The sequence below is a fragment of the Aulonocara sp. 'chitande type north' Nkhata Bay genome, linkage group LG18, assembly GCF_057382095.1.
Source record: "Aulonocara sp. 'chitande type north' Nkhata Bay isolate Kocher_YH1m ecotype deep benthic linkage group LG18, A_spYH_male_GT1.1, whole genome shotgun sequence".
Lineage (NCBI taxonomy): Eukaryota > Metazoa > Chordata > Actinopteri > Cichliformes > Cichlidae > Aulonocara > Aulonocara sp. 'chitande type north' Nkhata Bay.
In genome coordinates, this window is record NC_141361.1 from 29,024,958 (window position 1) to 29,041,630 (window position 16,673).

At 42.7% G+C, this 16,673-nt stretch overlaps 2 protein-coding genes across 8 annotated transcripts in view; one reads left to right on the forward strand and one right to left on the reverse strand.

Moving 5' to 3' along the window:
- On the reverse strand, positions 1–12,284 carry LOC147308903 (uncharacterized). Of its 5 annotated transcripts, XM_086270588.1 has the most exons (7): positions 12,052–12,284; positions 10,732–10,792; positions 1,803–1,865; positions 1,255–1,718; positions 838–913; positions 638–745; positions 1–552 (listed from the first exon to the last, which is right to left on the reverse strand). In XM_086270588.1, the coding sequence occupies exons 4-7, from the start codon at positions 1,682–1,684 to the stop codon at positions 219–221; spliced, it is 948 nt and encodes a 315-aa protein (XP_086126714.1). In that variant the 5' UTR covers positions 1,685–1,718; positions 1,803–1,865; positions 10,732–10,792; positions 12,052–12,284; the 3' UTR covers positions 1–218. The 5 variants fall into 5 exon arrangements, with proteins under 5 accessions (XP_086126714.1, XP_086126712.1, XP_086126710.1 ...); XM_086270586.1 differs by lacking the exons at positions 10,732–10,792; positions 12,052–12,284 and adding an exon at positions 2,410–2,615 and having other exon boundaries at positions 1,255–1,721; XM_086270584.1 differs by lacking the exons at positions 10,732–10,792; positions 12,052–12,284 and adding an exon at positions 2,316–2,615.
- Positions 12,044–16,673, forward strand: part of dnai4 (dynein axonemal intermediate chain 4) — a 13,660-nt gene continuing 9,030 nt past the window's right edge. The window contains exons 1-8 of one of the 3 annotated variants that reach the window (XM_086270580.1): positions 12,044–12,189; positions 12,271–12,430; positions 12,925–13,079; positions 13,680–13,780; positions 13,904–14,060; positions 14,158–14,297; positions 15,287–15,469; positions 15,593–15,772. In XM_086270580.1, the coding sequence (XP_086126706.1) occupies positions 12,131–12,189; positions 12,271–12,430; positions 12,925–13,079; positions 13,680–13,780; positions 13,904–14,060; positions 14,158–14,297; positions 15,287–15,469; positions 15,593–15,772 (1,135 nt within the window). In that variant the 5' untranslated portion in view covers positions 12,044–12,130. Of the gene's footprint in view, positions 12,431–12,924; positions 13,080–13,679; positions 13,781–13,903; positions 14,061–14,157; positions 14,298–15,286; positions 15,470–15,592; positions 15,773–16,673 lie in introns of all 3 variants that reach the window. The other 2 variants (XM_086270581.1, XM_086270579.1) reach the window with 2 other exon arrangements.

Below are 16,673 nucleotides of genomic sequence, written 5' to 3' on the forward strand. Positions count from 1 at the left end.
TGAGATCAACATAAACATTTATTCACAGCTGTCCAGTTGTAAGGAACATTAAATAAATATTATTATTAATTTTAAAGGATCACAAACAAAACATGCACAGAACTGCGACGGCACTTTGTCAAGGAACTCTAGGCATAGGCCACCGAATAGGTAACAATACTGAAGACCAGCAGAACATCACGACTAAAAGCGATTAGCACTCGAATCCTGCCTCCTCACTAGTGTGTTTCTCTTACAATCATGCTGCTCTTGCTCCGTAGCTCAGCCAGCAAGTTTCTGAATCTACCCGTCTGCTTTGGTGTTCTCTTGCTTGGTGTGGTGGCTTCCTGTGTCACAGACGAGGGAATCGCCTCAGCAGTCACACCTCTGTTCCCCTGACTGCTGCTTTTTCGGCGGCTGTTTGGCTCTACACAGGTCATCTTGATGGGAGTGTTGGTGTGGAGACGCTGCTGCTTAGCGACACGAGTACCCTGCGAACCGTCTCTCTGTCTCTTCCTCCTGTTCTTATTCTTCTTCCTCTCCTTTTTCGCTTTCACACATCGTCTGAGGTTCCTAAGCCCAAAAACACAGCACATACAAGTCATTTTAGATGAGAACAGCTACAGTCATAAGAAATTCATGCAGGCAAACACGTTACCTGTGGAGGAAAGTGTGCGGCCTTGAACAGACGGCAGATTCTTCCACACGCTGCTCACTTTGTTTCTCACAGGCCTTCTTTATCTTCTTTATGTGGCTCAAAAGCTTCCTGACAGAGCAGACAGGCAGCAGTACAATCAGCTTAAATATGATGGTAATTTGTCAAACGCACACATACATACAGTGTACACTCAGCCTTACCCTCTTGCATCAGGCCACCTTTGGGATGTCCGCTTTTTGATAAGGACCCACTGGTCACATGTCGGGGACATAGGATCTAAACAAGAATCAAAATCAAAGTGTTACAGAACTGTGCTTACCTGTTTGTTGTTAATATAGATGCAAAAGAGGACGGCTATTAATTTGGTACTGTAAGTTAAACCATATGTAAGCATTTCATCCACTTCATGCAACAAACAATACATAATTGTATACTGGTTACTGAAATGTGTAGTTATACTTTTAGATTTCTTTTTATGCAGGGCTAATAAAAGCAGTGCAAGTGTGCTATTTCTCAAGTATTATTAACAATTGTTCATCTTTCCTTTGGAAGAGTAGCTATAGCATGAACTTCTTCCCAAAGACATTATATTTTCATGCTGCCATTAGTGTGCTCACCATTGTCCAGCAGTTTGTTTATGATTGGTGTTTTTATCTTCTTTGCTTTCTGGTAGAGCTTCTGACAGGCCAAGCACAGGTTCTGGGAAGGCCTCGCTTTTCTGTAGGTGGAGTGATAAAAAGAGGGACCAGACGCTGTGCTGCTGCAAACAGAGACTCGGTCTTCATCCAAGTCGTCCAGTTCTTTATGAGCTATCTCTACCGCCTTTCCCCCATCTTCTTCACCAACATGCTTCTCTTCCTGAGTGGTAATGATGTCGAGGATGTCGCACCCTGTTCCCTCACCTGCGATACAGAGGCTGTCACCAGTACTGCCTTTCCCCCTCCGCCCTCTCAGCTGACGCTGGATGACTTCTTCCTCTGGAGCGGGGCTTGTCTTGGTGTTCTTCTTGGAGGCCTTAGGCTGTCTGTTGGAGCGTTGGGGACACATGGATCCTTTCCACTTCACACAATATCTTATGGACCTGCTAACAAGAGCAACAGTGACTCCTCCTGCAATATTTTACAAATAAATTGAGTCTAGATGAAAATATTTCTTATCGTCTTACCTGTAATATTCTACCTTGAAAAACAGTAAATGAGTGAAGGAGCCTAAGTCATCTGCATTGAACCTGCAAAATCAAAAACAGCACATCACTTTGACAGGATTGACAACAAAATGGCATGTGCATTTGTCCAATGCCACGACCTTTGAACTTGATGAAAGGACATGTTTTAAGTTCATATTCTAATCTCCTTAGAACTGCACTTTGTCTTTACATTTATGTTGAAATGATTTCACCTTTCATACAGGTTTACTGTGTCAGGCATATATATAGGCACACATTTAATGTAATCTGGAAATAAAACCACCAGTTATGACTCAGGTTCACTGTGCTCTGCCTGTGGCTGGAAACCAATGTCTGAAAACACCCAGCTACAAAATCTGCATTGAAACTCAGGCGATTCTTAGCTAACGTTAGCATCCCGGCTAAGCTAACTGGGCTCAAAACTAAAGCTCACACAGAGGGCGGATGGACATCACTGAAAGCACCGGGCATTGAAGCCAGGACATGACTTACTTCATCTCTGCTCCTTCGCGGTTAACGCACTCTAACGTGTAAAACTTTTATTAATTTAATTATGACTGAAGCTGAAACACGGCGCCGTGCTTACTTGTTCACATTCTGGCTCGTGCCTTGGTGAGCTCGCGGACGTGAGCCTGTTTGTAGATGCGCTCGAGGACAAATCACTTCAAGATGCGCGAGGATAGAACAAAATTCCTTGTCCCATGATCCTCAAAGCTCCTAGTAGCTCTCTCTGGTTTTCTTCTCCTTCTGTTTGTTCGTTTGGGGCTGGGGGAATGTCGCGTTACTGCCGCCAACTGGACAAGTTTCAGAAATGTAAACCATTTTTCCTGCCTAAAATGAACTGCCTTCAAATAAAAACGGTTAAAGTTCAGGTTTTGACTCTATATGTATGCTGACTATTGCGAGCTTTAATAATGTATTAATTTGAAGTGAAATTGCGAGCAGAAATATTAACACTGGAGGTTATATAATGTAATACCAGTCATCAAATATGTTACAGATTAAATTATGTGCCAAACATGACTCTTAACCAGTAATGTAAATGATTCATCTAAACATTTTGCAATGTAATTGGATTTCACCACAGGTGCATCTGTGGTCAAATGTACAATGGTGGCTGACCACCCTGCACATTCTCCAAAAAGTTGATTCTGTTCATCTGGACGCAGCGTTTTGTGGTAGAAACGTTTCGTCACTCATCCAAGTGACTTCTTCAGTCTCAGCTGACTGCAGGTTTCCCCAATCTTATAAACAGTACATTTGCATAATGACTGAAACCAGCCCACTGAAGGAACAATGGGCTGAGAGGTCAGTTCCTTAACCCTTGTGTGGTGTTCGTATTTTTGTTACTCAGCCAGTGTTCATGGGTCTGGTGGACCCGCTAGAGTTTTGGCTTTCCAAATTAACACTATCAAACAATTTTATGTTAAATTACTCAACAGATGTTTACTTCATCCCAATTACAAGACATATGAACAGCAAACATGGTTAATTTTTTCCCTTTACCTTTGTTAGATCACATTTATGAATTAATGTGCTTCTCGTTTTTCTTTTATATAAAATGTTATAAATAAATCAGTTATAATCAAGTGGAGTGAGTGGAAAGACACAACACATTTACACGTGAAAAAATAATTAATTGTTTAATTTTTCTTTTGAAAAAAACTGAACACGGGTCTCACAGACCCGAACACCATACAAGGGTTAATCTTAATTATGCAAATTCTCATGACCATTGATCAACAACCACTGACCAAAACCCGTCGTACGACGTTACATCTCTCTTCACTTGCATCCCAGTCACGGAAGCGTTGGAGGTAGTCCGTAAGAGATTACAGGATGACACCAACCTCAGCAACAGGACCACTCTCAGCATCAACCAAGTGTGTTTTGCTTTTGGGACTGTGTCTTCATTCCACTTACTTCACATACAAGGGTCAGTTCTACAGGCAGAAACATGGGTGTGCCATGGACTCCCCATTTTCACCCATCGTGGCCAATTTGTTCATGGAAGAAGTGGAAAAGAGGGCTTTGCTATCCTACCCTGGAACACCACCAAGCCATTGGTTCAAATATGTGGATGACACCTGGGAAAATCAAATCTCAGGACATACCACAATTCACAGATCACATTAACTCGGTGGACCGACACATCAAATTCACCAGGGAGGATATGAAAAGTGGCAGGTTAGCCTTCTTAGACTGTGAGATTTCCATCAGGAATGGGGGACATATAAAAGTTGACGTGTAATGTAAACCTACACATACAGATCAGTATTTAAGGTTTGACTCTCATCATCCACTGGAGCACAAACTGGTTGTCATTAGGACGCTACAACACAGAGCGAACACCATCCCCACAGACACAGCGGCCAGGGAGGCAGAAGAACAGCACATCAAGAAGGCCCTGAGTAAATGTGGTTATTCCAGCTGGACGTTTGTCAAAGCTGGAAAGAAAGAAAGAAAGAAAGACAGAAAGACAGAAAGAAAGACAGAAAGAAAGAAAGAAAGCTCCAGCCGATCCAGGAGAGAAGGACAACCGCTGCCCAAGCAAAAACCTGTAGTGATCCCATATGTGTCAGGAGTATCGGAGCAGTTGAGACACATTTTTTCTAAACACCGGGTCTCTGTGGCTTTTAAACCCCAAAACACGCTGCACCAAAAACTAGTCCACCCCAAGGATCAGGTCCCCCGACACAAACAGAGTAACATAGTGTAAGCTGTTAAGTGTCAGGCGGATTGCCAGGATTTGTACATCGGGGAAACCAAACAACCTCTGGCGAAGCAGATGGCACAACACAGAAGAGCTACCTCGTCAGGCCAGGACTCTGCAGTCTATTTACACCTACAGGCCAGTGGACACTCTTTCAATGATGAGGATGTACACATCCTGGACAGGGAGGAACGCTGGTTTGAGCGCAGAGTCAAGGAGGCCATTTACGTGAAAAGGGAAAGACCATCTCTGAATCGAGGAGGGGGCCTAAGGGTACATCTTTTGCCATCTTACAATGCTGTGATTGCAGCCATTCCCCAACTCTCTGTGAATGGGACTCATGGCCATTGATCAGTGGTCTTTGATCAATGGTCATGAGAATTTGCATAATTAAGATTAAGGAACTGACCTCCCAGCCCATTGTTTCTTCAGTGGGCTGGTTTCAGTCATTATGCAAATGTACTGTTTATAAGATTGGGGAAACCTGCAGTCAGCTGAGACTGAAGAAGTCACTTGGATGAGTGACGAAACGTTTCTCCCACAAAACGCTGCGTCCAGATGAACAGAATCAACTTTTTGGAGATTTACTTCCCTGGATGAATGAGAATGCATCAAGACACCCTGCACATTGTTTAATAGCCTCGAATGACACTACTTCAAAAATTATGTAGGTCTCTTTAGAGCACAGAAAAAAGACCTAATGACCTATTTGGCTTCCACAATGATACAAGCACAAGGAGATATTCAATGTGAAAGGGAAATGATGAAGTGAAAAATTTACCATACCAATATCTTGAGATCAGAGATGCCTGCTCCAAATTTCCCATGATCCGAGAGGACATTAATAACACGCACAACTGAAATGGGAGCTATGCCTTGTTATGTACATAATTTATTTGAGGTCAACTATCCTTGTCCTCCAGCTGTAGTTAATCTACCCTGTTTTACGAGGTCTGTCTTTACAACAGCATCCCCCTTCTAGGAAGGAGTGGGGACACTGGTGTTATCCATCCTGAAAGATGTTGCACTCAGCTGCCACTACCACAAAGGAAGACTAGTAATATTGTTGCAACCAAATACCATGAAATGTTAATTACATTTAGAGAATTATGGTACCACATTTGTGTTTGTTTATATAGATATTTGGCTGTTCGGGCTGAATGATTATGTAACCTACACAGTGCTGGTTTGATTAGTTGATACTGTGCATAGGCTGAATTATTAGAAAGTTGGCCTGAAATGGAAAGGCGATATATTGAAATTCACCAATGCGACAAGGGAAAAATGCAGCAACATTAAGGTGGCACAGGCATTGATTCATTTATGTGTGATTTGATGCGGAAAACTTCTAAGTAGGATTGTGACTTTTACTTAAATAAAGGGTCTAAATACTTGTTGGAAAACAGTAATTCGGTGTAAAGCAGGGTTTGAACACTTGTGCAACGTGACTTTTCATTTTTAAAATTAATTAATCCTGTGTCTTCTTTGCAATGTTCAGTGTGTAAATGTGCAGGTTGGCTCCAGAGAGGGAAGGAAAAAACTTCTGTTGAGATATAAACACTAAAAACATAAAGATAATGCTGACCTTTGACACGTTAAAGCCTCGCACATTTCATTTCATTTTTTTTTTTTTCATTTCATTTTTATTTATTTCACACTTGGTACTACAAATCAAACAAAACAACCACATCTTCTGTCAACAAAACACAACAACCATGTGTGAAAAGGAGCAGGAAGAAGAAAATATTCTTATTAAACCCTGCCCCCTATCTACCATCGAACTTATATCACCGGTGGGCACCAAAAATCAGGAACAAACTAATATTGACATTTCTCTCCGGTCGAATCCCAAACCAACATCACATTCATTCGCATTCTTCATACTGAGTTATCGTTTTAAACATATAACACTTTTTAAAACATTGTAAATTTATACAATTCTTTAAATTATAATGAAGTGAATTCCACAGTCTTATACCCCTAACCGTTGTGCTCATTAATCTTTGTGTAGTCCTGGCTAACTGATGTTTAAAATAAAATTTCCTTCTATTCTCTTCTCCCCTTGAACACATCAAAAATACTCTTTGTAACTTAAAAGGCAAAATATTATTTTTAGCCTTAAACATAATTAATAATGTCCGTAATTTCACTAAATCTCCTAATTTTAATAATTTTGATTCTATAAATAATTTGTTTGTGTGTTCTCTATATTTAACATTATGAATTATTCGTATAACTTTCTTCTGTAATAGGTTTAAAGGTTTTATGGTATTCTCATATGTATTCCCCCAAACTTCAACACAATAGTTGATATATGAAAAAAACAAAGAAAAATATAAAATACGCATTGTTTTATAATTTAATAAATCTCTTATACTACCCAAAATATAAATACTTTTGACCATTTTCTTTCTAATATGTTCAATATGAGATTTCCATGTCAAATTCTCATCCACTATTACACCCAAAAAACGAAATTCAGTAACTCTTTCAATCAATTCTTCCTCTATAAACATAATGACTTTATCCTCCTTTACACGATTGCCAAATATCATATATTTCGTTTTTGTCAGATTCAAAGATAATTTATTTACATCAAACCATTTTTTTATTCTTAACATCTCAGAAGTCATAATTTCAACCAAGTCTTTCAAATTCTCTCCAGAGCAATAAAAATTTGTGTCATCTGCAAATAAAATCGAATTTAACCTTTTAGATACGTCACAAATATCATTAATATATAAATTAAAGAGTTTAGGTCCCAAAATAGAACCTTGAGGAACACCACATACAATCTTCAGTCTTTCAGAAGTATTGCCAAAATAATAAACATATTGCAACCTATTCTCTAAATAACTCATTAACCAATTCAATGCTACTCCTCTCACTCCATAGTTATACAATTTAGAAATCAAAATAGAATGTTGTATCGTATCAAAAGCTTTTTTTAAATCAACAAATACTCCCACTGTGTATTTATTATTATGTGTTGCAGATGAAATATCTTCAATAAAAGTCAACAACGCTAATGCCGTTGACCTATTTTTACGAAATCCAAATTGGTTTTCATGTATTAGTTGATATTTTTCAATAAAACTATCAAGTCTTTGTGCAAAGAGTTTTTCTAGCAATTTTGAAAACTGTGATAAAAGAGACACTGGCCTATAATTGTTAAAACTATGCTTATCTCCTGATTTATATAATGGTATTACTTTTGCCACTTTCATTCTGTCAGGAAATACTCCTGACTGTAGCGAAAGATTAAAAATATAACAAAGAGGAGTACTTATACAATCTATTGTCTTTTTAATTATGACCATGTCTATACCATCACAATCAGTAGATTTTTTATTTTTACAATTTTTTACGATTGCTACTATTTCTTTTATGGTAGTATCGGCTAAAAATATGGAATTAACCATTCTATTATCACCTATCCAGGCTTCCTCATCTCCTGGATCATCATTTTTCCTGATTAGATTTGCTAAAGTAGGTCCAACATTTACAAAAAAGAATTGAATTCGTTTGCTACTTCGGTCTTATCTTTAACAACTTGATTATTATTAATAAAATAATTAGGCCGAACTTTGGGTGTGTTCTTATTACCCAATACCTCTTTAAAAATATTCCAAATGCCTCATCCTCTGTAATGATTCCTTTAGCAGGGTTATTACGTTCATGGTCCGCTTACCTATTCCCAACAGAGACAGGAAGGACTTTGAACACACACAAATGCAATCTGCTAATTCAATGAGGAATTCAAACAATATATTCAGACGTGCTCCAACTTTATCTGTCTTCGATTCAGTTAGCTCCAGGTACACTGACGAGAGAACAATGAGGACAGCAGAATCGTTTGTGTTTTTGCTGTTCATCTTGGCTAGGGAAATAAGCGGTGTTCCCAACAATACGAAGGGATCTGTATCAGAAAAGTCCAGTCCAGAGGACAAGGTGAAGACAGCAGAAGCTGAAGCTACTCAGGCCAAGCCTGCAAGTTTTTCACAGTTTTTAGGCAAACTGCTCATGGTGCCCACGGATGGGAGTCATTGGATAGGTCTTAATGCCATTGCCCAGGAAATGGGTCGCTCGTGTCCAAATTCATGGGCTGCATCCTCCTGAGGCCGCATTTGTAGACCGATTACGTCACAGCAACGCGCCGAAGGCTGTCCAAATTCGTAGACTCCTCTGAATACAGCCGACAAATGTGTCCTCCTTTTCCCCGAATTTGAAGGATGGGTCGGGTGTGTCCTTCGTGGCCTACCATATCCCAGAATTCATAGCGCGGCCCAGCCAAACTCCAGTTTCCAACAATGGCGGCCGCTACTAAGTTTTAAAATTACTCATACTAATCTTTCTGGGTCACAAAATAAACTTTTAACATATTTTCAGGCGAGAAAGTAGCTGTGTAGACATCAAATATCTGCTCGGTTTATCAAGATATCGCATATTTGCAAAAGTGCTTCGACGTTTTCGGAGACGTCTGCTACCCACCAGCTCGATAGCTAGCCGGGAGCTCGAGGGTTACTGATGCGGCCGAGAACGGCACAACTCCGGCACATCATTTTCAGATCACCGCGGACTTTCGCTGCTCGGGTTAAACGTAATATATAAGTCACTTAGACAACCTAAAAATGTTATTGTTGGGCTTTTTTCAGTGTTTTGTTTGTTCGTGAGTAAATCGGTTTGGCTGAGATTAAAGTTAGTAGATTAGATTAGATAAAATAAAACTTTATTAATCCCCTGGGTGGGTTCCTCCTTGGTTTTTACACAGCTGACTAAACGTCAAACAGAAAACTGATTAAACAGAAGTATGAGACAGTCGAGAATTTACGCCAGTGTCCTGTTATATTTTAGATAGCAAGGATCAGACGGCTGAGTTTATTAAACTCCACCGAGACAGCGGTGACGCTAATCAGAAGGCTAGACCGTCCAATTTCACGGCCGTTTACTTCCGGTCTACCCGACCTTCTGAGGACCCGGCCCACGTAGACCGCGAAGGCCGGGTCCTCAGGAGGATGCAGCCCATGAATTTGGACACGACGGTGGTGATGCCAGAGACCACCATACGAATGGGCCCGGGGAAACATTATGAGACTTTGACCTATCCTGTACCTTATGACAAGGCTTACATCGACTCTGTGATGTCCACACACAAAGACATCATGAAAAAAAATCTGCATATCCTCTCATGGGGAAGATCAAGAAACTCAGACAGTTGTGGATCATTTCAGATTTACTGCACATCAGTGCAGACAAGCTCCTCTTCAATGCCAGTCTGATCTCCCACCTGGCCCAGCAGGTGAGTGCCGATTCAGTCACTCTCATCTCAACAGTCTATACAACCACTGAGAAAATGAGAAACAACAGTACATCATTGCACTGAGAACTGAAGTCAGTCAGTCGTTAAAACTGCTAAAACAGCATGCATGGGGGCACGGGTTTTTGGAAGGGTCCTGCTAACACCAGCTCTTATCTGGCAGAGGGTCATTGGCACCATGCCCCTCCTCTGTTTTAAATGCACTTTAGAACAGGAGAATAACCTTGCCCTCCAGCCTTGGTTCTAGCAGTCCTTGACCAAGTCACCATATTTTTCCTTTTCCTTTCGTAAGTTTCCTCCATATGCTTTTCCCAGAGTACTGTAAGCTTCCACATTCTAAGGTTCTTTGTAACTTCTGACACCAGCACAATTTCAGGCGTTGTGGTGGTTTTGAATATTAAAGGAAGTTTTTTCTTCCCACTGTTGTCAAGTGTTTGCTCAAAGGGGGATCATCCCAAATCCCTCACATATTCCTTGCTCCACAGCCCATTTTGCAAAGTCCTTAAAGACGTTGACGTTGTAATTGTTTAGGAACACCTTCAGTAGTCCAAAACTTGTCAGTCAGCTGGTTTCCGTCATTGTGCAAATGTCCTGTTTATAAGGTTGAAACCTGCAGTCAGCTGAGGCTGAAGAAGTCAGCTGATGACGATGAAACGTTTCTCCCACTGAAAACATCCAGATGAACAGAATCAACCTTTTCATGTTTCCTGGATGACTGAGCCTGCATCAAGACAATCTTCTCCATAAGCTCATGCTCTCCTGAACACCAGAGCCACACAGTCTGTACTGTCTTTTAGTTCTTAACATCTTGTTTTTTCTTTGTTATCTGCTAAATCAATCACAGGTTTGTCCAGCAATCATTAAAAGAACACACATACCTGTGCAGTTTGCAGGTAAAACAGACCGAATGTGTTTGTCTTCCTCACAATCCCAAAACAGCTGCAAACAGAAAAAGCTCTGTTAGCTAACCTGTAGACATGTAACCAATGAGAACTATTTTGCCCTAGTATGTATCGTTAGGTGCAGATGAATTCTATGTACTCAGAACTGTGAAGGTTATGAATGATATTATTGCAGTTAGACCTCAGTGCAGCGTTCAGTGCTGCTGACCACAATATTTTATTACAGAGATTAGAGCATGCTGTAGATAAAGGTACTGTGCTGCAGATAACACACACCAATGAGTTAAACTGCAGGAATGTCTTAAAGACGTAAAGACCTGGATGGCCGCTAACTTTCTGCTTCTTAATTCAGATCAAACTGAGGTTATTGTACTCGGCCCTGAAAATCTTAGAAATATGGTATCTAACCAGATTCTTACTCTGGATGGCATTACCTTGGCCTCCAGTAACGCTGTGAGGAACCTTGGAGTCATTTTTAACCAGGACATGTCCTTCAACACACATATTAAACAAATATGTAAGACTGCTTTCTTCCATTTGCGCAACATCTCTAAAGTTAGAAATATCCTGTCTCTTGCTACTATTCTGTGCCTCCCTCATACATCCAGAACGGAATTAAAAATTTTCCTCCTCACATACAAGATGTTGAATAATCAGGCTCTGTCTTACTTCCAGGCTGGACTACTGTAATTCATTATTATCAGGATGTCCTAAAAACTGCCTGAAAAGCCTTCAGTTAATCCAAAATGCTGCAGTGAGCATACTGACGGGGACTAGAGAGAGCAGATTTTGCCCACACTGGCTTCTCTTCCTTTTTGTAAAGCCCACAGGGCTGTGTTAGATGACCTTGAATTCTCCGTCAGTTACCCTGCAATAGGCCTATATTTACACGCTACTCTGTATTTAACCATTAATCTGTGTCTTTGGTCCCGTCTCCGCCCCCTCAGCGGTCGGTCAGATTGAGCCTGGTTCTGGTGTTTCTGTTAACAGTGAGTTTTTCCGTTGTACTCTTGCCACGTATGTGCTCATGGGGACTTTTCTGATTATTGTTGGGTCTTAATAATATAAAGTTTTCTGAGGCAACTATATACATAAATGTAATGAGACCCAGTGAGAACACGTGGTTAAACTGAACAGCGACAGTAAAGATGGTGGTAACCTATGTTTTTAACTGTTGTTTAAAAAACGTTTTTTACTTTACTTTAAGGAAAATGTGAAAATGTTGATATGGTCTGACTGTATACATCTACGTGTTAATGTCCAGCACAGTGTAACAGTTACCCTCCCTGTACGCACGAGCACGAGCTCTGACTGGGCATGTCCCGTTGCCATAGCACCGCAGTAGGAAACCCACAACAGCAGGCGCACTGCAGCGATGTCTGCCACGGGGGGGAAAGACGGAGGAAAGCGGCGATGCCCCCTGCTTCTGAGACCGTACGTTAGCCGTACTCTTTTCACTGCAGCTGTCTGCACGTACACGCAGCCACGGTCACTTGTTGTTTTGCTGCCTTCCAGCTCCTCTCGTACCACCTCAGTCTCACACGGAGGCCCACGCGGATCTCACCAGCGTTCCAGACAAACCACGAGTGTGCTGGGCTGTCACAGCAGGCGGAGCCTCGGGGGCAGCAAAGTCCTGGAGAAGAACGTGGTTCAGACTCCCAGACAGGCTGTTCGGGTACCTGAGCATCACACGGACACTGTCCTCACAGTCTGTGGGTCCTCTGAACAGTTTGTAAATGAGAACACCAGTCACAGACTCGGTACTAGATTCAGATTAGACGCAGTTTCTCATCAGTTTCACAGAGTAAAGACCCGCGTCGTAGACTGTGTTTAATGCATATGTATGCTGAAAGTTTAAAGAAGTAGGCTTACATCAAACTCAGGCTGTAGTCACAGTTTTACTTTGCAACCCAGACAAAAACACAAGACTTCATTTTGTGGATTTGTTTTCATGACTGATTATTCTGATGCCTCTAAAATTAACATTCGACTACCACTCACCAATTTTTCAAAGCAGTTACCCGAGTGAAAAAGGCAATAAAAGGAGAGATGCAGGTAGTGGAGTTAAATACCATGATGTAGCGAGCATGTAGTGATGTAGAAGTACCTCCAGTGTGCCCTTGAGTGCAGTACCAAGTTAGCTGTAGCTAGCTTCTGTGTTTCTTGCAGGTGTTTGATGAAGTAAACAATGATGTCACTCCTCAGCCGCTGTACCAGGCTGATCCAGGAGCAGTGCAGCCCATGCTGTTTGTGGATGAAATGTCTGTGGGCTCAGCATCAGACCAGCCAACAGCCACGGGCAGCTTCACTCTGCCTTTCTCCAGGTACCAGAGTCTGAGGTGATGCAGCTGGAGCTGCTCTGTGAGGCTTAAATGTGTGGAGTGCAAATGTTAAAGCATTGCTTGAATTTGAATATCATTTTTCTCTGCAGGCCTTTCCATGTATTATCTTTTCTAGTAGCTAAGTTCTCATCGGTACGTCGTTGTTCCGCCATACCTCACGTGGCTCTTATTAAGCTCGGTGACGTCCACGCCGGTGTGGCTTGTCCCTCGCTCGTGTTCTGAGGTTGGGCAGCATTGTGGTTATAACCTGGGGACCCTTGAACCCTGACCTATCCTCTTTTCTTTTAAAATCTTTGATATGTGAACGTGATTGAATCAGTCGGGGAACTCCCAGTGATACAGGTTTGGGTGGAAACCATTACATTACATTTAAGCTCAGTAATTATAAAACAGCAGAAGTTTGAATCAACCAGGGCTGCTGAAGCACAGCTTCTTACTAAATTGTGCCACCAGTTGAGCAGGTCCATGGTGCAGGGAGGCAGCCACAGCCAAGCACTTCCTGGAGAGAGCGAGGACAAACTGTCTAAAGTGACTGCAGGTTACACGCTTCACCCTGTAAAAATGTGCTCGCAATGTTTCCAGGTCAGTATTTGGCAGCAGCAGAATATCCAGCCAGTCCACCACAGAGTCCGTGGATGACGAGGACATGTTTTCTAAACGTGACATTCCCCTCAGTTTTCCAGGTTAATAAATTGTTTTTTTTAAATCTCCACATATTACTGTGACTAAAGCTCTCAGTTCTCGGTCACACCTACAACGTATCTTTGTGGTGTTTATAAGAGTTTGTTCATATATTTTCTTGCTAGATGTGAAGGTAAAAAAGGACACGGAGAAAGAACAGGTGACAGAGGACATGTTGAAGGACATCACGGAGGTCTTTATCTCTGAGACAGACACCTTTTCACTGCTGGACATGCCCAGCACCTTTGTGTGTGTGGATGCTGATGAGGCAGAAGCTACCATGTGGGTGAAGTGTTTCCCATATCTGACTGGTTGAGACGCTTACATATGCACCTAAAATGCGCTACTGGCACGTTGTGATTTTACCTCGTTTTCACAGAGCAAGAAACCATCAGTACGAGGAGGTCTGCAGAAACAGAGTGAGCAGGGACAAACATGTGGAGCGATCAGTGCAGACGCTGACCGGAACAACAAAAAACAAGCATGTCCAGAGTAACGGGCTGATGGTGGTGGATGCAGGTGAAGCTGTTATTCTAATGGTGACTTTTATAAAAGTTTTAAACACACCCAGGTCAGTGTACCTAAACATGAAGCTGGACTAACTTGATTTTTGGCAGCTTTATTTAGAACATGGCTTTCTTTCATCTCAAACTGTGCTTTTGGACTCAGTCTATTTAAAGTGTGATGAATATTTGGTTCCCAAACTTTGGTGTGTGGAAGTGCGTCGCTGTCTTAGATGTGTAGTGTTCACAGTGTGTTTGTTTGAGCTCACTATGTTTATATCAGAGTAGTTCATTGTTACCTTTTCACCATTTGAACTATTTATCTGCCATTTTTAGCCAAATGTTCTGGCTAAAAATGGCTAGCTAGAACATTAAGCTAGCCTCTTTCCCAACAATTTATGAACCGCAGATTAGCATTTACCTTTTTATCCACATTAGTGTCTATTTATCTGATGCTGAAGGTGCTGCAGAGGTTTTGGTCTGCGTTGACCTGATAGCTTAATGCAGTTGCTGCAGATTAGTCGGCTGCAGCTATCTGATTATCCACTCATGTCCCAAAGGCTTCCTTGTGACTGTGGAGACCACTGAAGTACACTCAATTCATTGGTATGATCAGGAAATTCTTTTCAGATTATTTGCAGTTATCAGAGGATGGGTAGGCTGTGGTCAGCAACAATATTCAGCTAAGCATTGAAATGATGCTTGGTGCGAAGGAGGCCCAAAGTGTGCTGGGAAATGATCCCCCACACCATCACACACCCACCACCAGCTTCACCTGTTGGTATCAGGCAGGATGGAGCTGTGCTTTCATATATGTTTACACCAAATTCTGACCCTACCCCACCCTTCTTTTTAGCTTTTTACACACTCTCAATAGTAGAACCCACCATTCACTATATCCTTATATTGTTCTACTTTCTACTTTAGTTCTACTTTCAGCAGTTCACTTCATCCATAAAACAGAGGATGGAGTGTTGAGCTTTTATAAATGCACAGTGTTTTCAGATGTTTGCATGTCCACAGCCACAAATGTTACCGTCTGCGACATGTATGAGCCTTTAAGTGATGCTGAGCAGGAGGAAACAGCAGGTATCTGTAACCCAGTGAAGACTGACCACTCAGAGGGTGTGACGGACTCCAGCAGAGGTGCAGACAGGAGTGTGTCAGTGGGCAGCACAGCCACTACAGGTAGCAGCACCCACTGGTTCACTGCTTCATTCAAACAGGGCTCAGGGTTCGTCATCATTCAGAAGTTTTATCAGTTTCATTCTTTTTACAGTACAGAAACTGTTTTTTTGTATTTGTCTTCAGTCAGTGCCTGTGGTTCACTGAAAGAAGTGGAAGTGAAAGCTTTAAACGCTGAGACGCAGTGGAAGCTCATCATGCTGTCAGACAAGTTTCAGCTTTGCTTACAAACAGTGGAGAGAAGCATCCTGCAAAACAGCTTCCACCCTCAGCTGGCTGCTTACAGACAGCTGCCTGTGCTGGGAGGTAGTGCTCACAGCACCGTCACAGCACCACCACAGCATCGTCACAGCATCGTCACACCACCGTCACAGCACCGTCACAGCATCGTCACACCACCGTCACAGCATCGTCACAGCACCCTCACAGCACCGTCACACCATCGTCACAGCACCGTCACAGCACCGTCACACCATCGTCACACCACCGTCACAGCATCGTCACAGCATCGTCACACCACCGTCACAGCATCATCACAGCATCGTCACACCACCGTCACAGCACCCTCACAGCACCGTCACACCACCGTCACAGCATCGTCACACCACCGTCACAGCATCGTCACAGCATCGTCACAGCACCCTCACAGCACCCTCACAGCACCGTCACAGCATCGTCACACCACCGTCACAGCATCGTCACACCACCGTCACAGCACCCTCACAGCACCCTCACAGCACCGTCACACCATCGTCACAGCACCATCACAGCACCCTCACAGCACCGTCACAGCACCGTCACACCATCGTCACAGCACCATCACAGCACCCTCACAGCATCGTCACACCACCACAGCAACGTCACACCACCATCACAGCACCCTCACAGCATCGTCACAGCACCGTCACACCATCGTCACAGCACCGTCACAGCACCATCACAGCACCCTCACAGCATCGTCACAGCACCGTCACACCATCGTCACAGCACCATCACAGCACCCTCACACCACCGTCACAGCACCCTCACAGCATCATCACACCACCACAGCACCGTCACAGCACCGTCACACCATCGTCACACCATCGTCACACCACCGTCACAGCACCCTCACAGCATCATCACACCACCACAGCACCGTCACAGCACCATCACAGCACCGTCACACCATCACAGCACCGTCACACCATCGTCACACCACCGTCAC

Coding starts and splice junctions, on each gene's coding strand:
- LOC147308903 (XM_086270583.1), bottom strand. Junction 1,722..1,802: donor TTCAAGGTAGAATATTACAG/GTAAGACGATAA, acceptor TGCTCTTGTTAG/CAGGTCCATAAGATATTGTG. Junction 746..837: donor AGGTGGCCTGATGCAAGAGG/GTAAGGCTGAGT, acceptor CTGCTCTGTCAG/GAAGCTTTTGAGCCACATAA.